The sequence below is a fragment of the Alligator sinensis genome, unplaced genomic scaffold, assembly GCF_000455745.1.
Source record: "Alligator sinensis unplaced genomic scaffold, ASM45574v1 scaffold781_1, whole genome shotgun sequence".
Lineage (NCBI taxonomy): Eukaryota > Metazoa > Chordata > Crocodylia > Alligatoridae > Alligator > Alligator sinensis.
The window spans coordinates 290,978-297,819 of NW_005841845.1; the positions used below are offsets into that span (position 1 = coordinate 290,978).

The following is a 6,842-nucleotide window of genomic DNA, read 5'->3' on the forward strand; positions in this document are numbered from 1 at the left end:
GGGGGGGGGGGGGGGGGGAGCAGATTTGGTCACACTAGCATCATTTTGTCTGCTTATTTAGACAGATCAAACCAGCAATACAGGCAGCAAAATATATGACTATAACCTGCCAATATGCATGGAATAGACCAGTGAGGAGCATCCTTTTTGGCAGACATGCCACAAAGTAATACTTCTCCCCCACCACCCCAAGTGCCACTTCGATCCCCTTCCTCTTCCCGATGGACCGTTCTGCTTTCTGCTCCCTGCCTGATCTGCTGCTCTGTATACTGCAACGTGCCCTATCTTCTGCTTCTGTGTTGCCTGCCCCCTCCCTGGTCTGTCACACAGAGGTTGCCCATGGTACTTGTGGGACACGTGCTGCCCGTTGGCCACCCCTGGAATAAACCAAAGGTTGGCTGACTTTCGGCCTATCCGTCAGTGCTACTGATTTTTAAGGGAAGAGCCAATGAGTGATGTTAGTGGAACAGTTACCTTGCACTAGAGGGCATGCCCGTTTTGTTCAAGTTGGGGAGCAACCTACGCCATGTACACTGAGCTTCAGCCAAAAGTTCCCTTCCGAGCAGCGCGCTGGAATCCCTTTCTTACAAGGTAATGGAAAATTCATACCCAGAATGTGACTGCAGGCCCAAATTGCTCAGATCTGCCAAGCAAAGTCTGCAAACCACTTGTTTTAAAAGCTTCTTGGCCTCTGTGCCATTTGTGTGCTCGGGTAACCTTCCATTAATATGCATACAGCTCAAGTGCAGAGAAGACTGCTGCTTCTCAGCGACTGCAGCGAGTGATAAGTGTAGTCTCAGGCAGTGAACCAACATAGTAATAAACTGTAATTGTTTAGTGCACCTTGCCTTCTAATACAATTTAAATCCCTTCTATCAAATGCAAATTTCTAGGTTCCTGAGTAGAGCTTTAAATAGCATTTTCTGTGCTCCTTCCTTATCTTTTGCCATCCACAAAGTGGTGTGTTAGTGACAGTAAGATGGCATAATTCCACTACCATCATTTTACCTCCTAAAGGAAAACTGCCTACTCAAATCTAGAAATAATGGGCTAGATTAAGAGAGAATTAGACTTTATCGGGTAAGTCTTTTCCTTTTTTTTTTTTTTTTTTTTTTTTCCTCCCTCCATACTGTCACAGCTCATGAGTATTTCTAACAAGCCATTATTTGCCTTCTGGTATTGTTGATGACACACAAATGTAAATGGTGTAATATTTTTTAATCACTTTCATTTTAATAAGTCAAACTGAAGCTATTTTTGTCCTCATTCCCAGTACTGCAGCAATTTCATACGATTGTTTTTTTTCTTTTTTGCAAAAAACAAAACAGTGGTCCTCAATGGAAATCTGGGTTCTTTGCTTAACGATAGTAGCATTTAAAAACTGTTCAGCATTGCCCTATGGTGAATTAAGGGGTTGAAATGTCAAGTTTTCTAAGCATCAGCTTTGTCTAATTTTCGAGCTAAGGGAATCTGGTCCATTGAAGATGTAGGAATGGAAAGGCCAGTGGAGAGATGGACTGAAACTCTTTGGAGCAACTCAAACTTTTAGGCTAAACATTTCGAGCAGCTTAAAATGCAACAAGGAAAAATCACTAGAGTCTTAATACTAGCTGCCTGTAGGTGTTCAGTGGGGCAACAGAAAAAAAAAAAAGAAGAAGAAACGTGGTATAGGGAGATGACTTTTCAAGTAAATAACAAACCTGGGAATCCAAAGATTTACTTCTGGCTGTGCTCATAGTCTCACAGAAGACCTTGGCAAATCATTGCACCTCTTTGCCTGTATCCATCTATAAAACGGGGGAAATGAGGCGAGGCTTAATTAAATGTTTACAAAATGCTTTGCAGTCTGGGGTGGATGTGGTTATAAAATGGTTTTCATTTTTGTCCCAGATTTTTATTTTTTTTAATTCCATCTCCAGTCCTTAACACAACTTCAATCTAGATTTTTCCCAGTGCGCTACTGGTTTTTGTTATCATGTCACGGTCAGAAATCACAGAATCATAGTTTCGAAGGAGCCTCAATCCCCTGTTCAGGCGCAAAATTTGCAATTGTTAAACTAAGCCCTGGTCTTGCTGAGAAGGGAGTCTGCTAGAGCTGGCAGACTTCACTGGAAACAAAGAATAAGACATTGCTTTTACAATTGCTGTTGGCCTAATCTTCATTTAAATGATCTCATGTGGGTCCTGGTCTTCCTTATCCTATATACTGTTTGCTCCCACAAGCTCCTCCACTTCAGTTCCTTCTACTGGCGCATTAACCAATGTGACAGACCTCTCTGTCACACATGGCTTATTCCTCCTCTCGGCCTTTCCTTGTGTAGGTAATTGTTCACGCCGTACAGTGGCTTATTTTGACAATTAAAAAAATATTACAGTTGATGCCTTATAGCAGCAACATGTTGGCAGCAGTATCTTGGTGATATGTGGTTCTTAAGCAGCTTGTGCTATTTTGGGGAGTGTCTGCTGAATGCACGCAGAATGGCAAGCAGTGTTGCTCTTACTTAGGTGTTGCTGCATATTGGTGTTAACTGTATATGCATGCTATGTTGTGCGATAGCAGCGATCAGGGTGACTTGCCCCCTTTTGCTCTACATGCAAGCCACGGTCTGTTACTGTGTAATCCTGATACCTGAACTTTATGGTGTTTTAGAAAACACTGAACTGTGCAAGGCAAATTTTTTTTCCCAGGAGCCACTTAATGTATAAGAACAATCCCGTGATGGTGTCTTTGGATCATGTGAAATCTAACGTCATCATGATGGAAAATGAGATATGCTACTTAATCTATAGAATGACAAAAAGTGTCAAAATGTTGATTTTTTTCAAATGGAAATTATTTGCACGGAGGGACAGGGACTTTTGAAGAGTTCTTTCTCCATGACGTTTTGGCCCTTGAACTTAAGCGATCGATACTCCAAGCTGTTCTCCAACGACAGAATCAACGGAAACCAGCCTTCGGGAGCGGATCTTAATTAACTACCTCATTGATGGGGTCGATGCCCAGTCTTGTGGCAAAAGCATGTGGTGGTACATACTAGCCAATAAAGAGCAAGTCTGAAGATCGAGTATTATATATCATGACAACTGAACCACTTTCAGAGGAGATGATCGTTATGAACTTCCAATAAGTCCTGTTCCTATTACATGGGAGATGTCAAATGTAAAATCTCTCACGCTGGTCAATATTTGTGCTTCCATTGGGGTTTAAATATCTTGACATCAGTCTTTTAAAAGGGGAGAGTGTGTCATAGTTACTGTTAACAGTGTATTGACTGTTGATACCACTCAACTGGGGGGAAAAAAAAGTCATGCCTTTTTTTGTATTTCTTAGTTTCTTGTACTTAGATTCACAGACTGATTGGGATTCATAGATTCCCTTGCTTTGAGAGGGAAAATTTCTCTGAAATCCAAGGTAATTCTCCCAGATAACCTGGTGGAAATTTTTAATCTTCAACTTTCCTGGGTCAACTTCAGGGAATATTCGATCAGATAGAGAGGCCTGTATGATCCGAGACAGGTTCTCACCTTAATACTGCCTGATGATTGCTGTCAGGTAAGCTGTTCTCGCTGAGAGCCCTTAGCTTTGAAAGCTTTGAGGACTGGAGACCGAGAGGATTCGGTGAAGAGCCTTTGATGTGACACGACTCATTCCTTCTGGTCCTCCAGAGCATGGGGTTATGCGTGGGTCAGACATGTATTTAATGCTGTAAAATTGATGGGGAGTTTTCTTTAATTATTATTATTTTTAACTTTTACAGTGGGTTGGGAGGATATAAGTCATCTGTTCCATCTGTTGCAGGTAGTTTAATGTGTTGCTTTCTATGTGTCCTACACCCAGATTCTATGGACGATGGCTGCATAAAATCCTATTTAAATATTTTAAAAGATGATAATATGGGCTGTATCTATTTTGATAACTTCATGCATATGTTTATCGAATAATACCGACTTGGCCTTTTCTTTTGAGCTTTGGGCTACATGTGTTCTTACCAAGACTGTAGTTTGTATACATGGATTCATTGGTAGTTAGGACTCGATAGGAGGTTCCTTCCCCGCCTGTCTTGTTTCCACCACAATCATCTAGTGTTTACATACATTTTAGCCTCCGTGCCATTTTTGAAGGTTTTATTTGTCTCATTTACGTTTTTGGTTTGGATAATACTTAAATATGAAATCCATCTGTGAAACATATTGTATATTCACGTTGACGGGTAAAACCAGTTTTTAATTAAAATTTTATACAGCACTTGTATTTCACTTTGTCCTGTTTTATTATGAAACACTTCAATCTTCTTCCTAAAACACATATGTCTTCTACGTTTCAAGATGTTCCTTGTTGCTCATGCAGAACCGGTTTCCGAGCTCTGTCAGCAGAGTGCCATATGTTCTGGGGTTCATTTAGCTTCTCTCTCCGGCATTTGTGTAGGCAGCATCTTGGATGTAATGCAACTAAGCTATACTCCATTCTTCTCCTTTGTAAAACTTGTCAGAAGATAAAATAAGCAGGGGGAAGAAAACACTGAATAATGCTCTAGTGACTTGAATTATGAATAATGTATGGTAACCTGGCCAATCAAAACAGCTCCTTCTTGGGAGCATGAGGATTTTTCTTAATTGTGGTTGGTGCACAGCTCACAAAATGAATGAGTAGTGCGGCACTACCCAGTGTTGAGCTAGAAATTAATGCTGGAGATTAAGACACAACTTGTACCTTTTGGAAACCATATATTATACACTGTCTTGCATTTGCATTGATAAGCGATTTAAAAGCACGAGATTGGCATCATGGGGAGCACGGGTAAAGGAGTGGGATTTGGGTTGGTGTGCTCCATCTTCACAAAAGCTAAATTTCTCCTGTTAAATGCCCCCCACGGAAGACAGGTCCTTCCTCACTGTAAACTCGATTGTCTTCTCCTGTAAAAAGACATCTGTCTTCCACATTAATCCATGCCGGCAATTTAAGATTGCCGTTCTGCTCTCAAAGGCTGTGGACCCTCAGGTTATATCCACTATTGTATTTAATCCTGGTTCCTAGAAACTGAGGCAGCATCTTTTTTTTTCCTCTTTTCAGGACTTGTCTTGTGACTTTTAAGTCCCTTATAACCACTGTCTACCAAGAAGAGCCAATATCAACCCCCTATCCCCTGTATTCTTTGGTGTCAGTGATCAGAAAAGGGGAAAAGCCAGTAGCGGGGCCAGGAATAGCTTTTACACTATTTCCTTCACTTCAGATGGTTGACAGCAGCTCTCCAGGGCATTTATTTGGAGGAGAGGCTGGGAAGCACACTGCGCTGATCACAACAGTGCGAGTCCATGGACTTATACCAATTTAAAATCTAAGGCACAGGAGAATTGGCTTCTAAGAATGTGTTTGCTATATATATGTGCATATATGTATATATGCGTGTGTATAGATAGATATAGATACTTGATCTGTCTATCTATCTAGACATATCTATAGCAATATAGATATCTACATATATATATGCATATGTAGGTGTATGTGTGTGTGTGTGTGTGTGTGTGTGTATATATATATATATAATGTATATATGTGTATAAATGTATGTACGTATGTATGTGTATATATGTGTATGTATATATAAATATGGGGGGGTGTACACGTACACTCTCTCCCCCTCCCTCTCTCTCTCTCTCTCTCTCTCTCTCTATATATATATATATATATCTATCTATCTATCTATCTAGATAGATAGATAGATCTATCTCTAGAGATAGATCTATAGAGACTCCTTCATATACAACAGCTGATTGCCAAGTAAACACACACACACACACACACACACACACATCTATAGACATCTAGATATGTGTGTGTGTGTGTGTATATATATTTACTTGGCATTCAGCTGTTGTATATGAAGGAGTCTCCTTCGCAGAGGATGTAGGTTTTCTACTAGCCAGGAACAAAGCAACTGATGCTTCTGCTTTGATGTGTCTAAAGCAAAGATTTGATTTTGAAATATGAAAGTAAACTGAAACTACCTCCCATTTAAGTCTCTCTCTCTCTCTTTCTCTCTCTCTCTCTTTTTTAATAACCTTAAAAGTTCTCAAAACTTTCTGCCCTAGGGATGAAAAGAAATTATAACAGTAATCTTACTTATGGCTGTAACTCTACAGAGACAGTGGCTGTAGGTTAATGAAAAATTGACACTGTTACTTGCCAGTGCTTCGAGCAGAATTTTCTCCTTCAAACCGATGTGAACTATCGCACTGCATGAGACATTTATGAGTCTCACATATTAAATTGAATGCAGCTGTTGTTGAAGTTCCAATTGCAAACCACATACGAACATTTTAAGCAACCCTTTTTTTTTTCCTTTTTTAATGGATGCAAGAAAAATGACTTTTCCTAAAATGCTTACAAGGCAAGTAAAAACCATCTTCCCTTGTCCCTAATCCAGAGGATGGCCAGAAGAATCTTCCTCTGAGAGCAAGGAAACATCTGCACTTAGACTATGTTGCCTCATATTATGTCCCGTGTGTTGGGCTGTCACAAGGGAGGATGGCCAGAGTAGTAGCAGACTGTGCTGGAAGGGGAATCACTCCAATGCCCTCTGTCAGTTCTGGTGCTGTGCTCGCTCACTCAGTGTTGCGTTATGACTTCTGGGGACAGATCAAACGGTTCAAAACACTCTCGTAAACTTTGCTGTTCTACAAATGTTTTCACAGTGTATTGTGGGAGAACGCGTCTGTCCCTTCTGGGGATATTGGGCAGGAATGGCAACTCTTAAGTAAAAAGAGTTCCAGATTTTTGACCTTCTGCCATCTTAATCCATCTGCTACCCCCCCCCCCCCCCCCCTTTTTTCCCCCTTTTTGT

At 40.6% G+C, this 6,842-nt stretch overlaps 1 protein-coding gene across 5 annotated transcripts in view; it reads left to right on the plus strand.

The window, feature by feature from the left end:
* Window positions 1-6,842, plus strand: part of SPATA6 (spermatogenesis associated 6) — an 80,567-nt gene that overhangs the window by 53,007 nt on the left and 20,718 nt on the right. The window contains exon 12 of one of the 5 annotated variants that reach the window (XM_025206289.1): window positions 2,689-4,245. The exons of the other annotated variants lie outside the window; for them this stretch is intronic. Coding sequence (XP_025062074.1) covers window positions 2,689-2,706 — 18 coding nt within the window. The 3' untranslated portion in view covers window positions 2,707-4,245. Of the gene's footprint in view, window positions 1-2,688; window positions 4,246-6,842 lie in introns of those variants that run through there. 5 annotated transcript variants of the gene reach the window in all.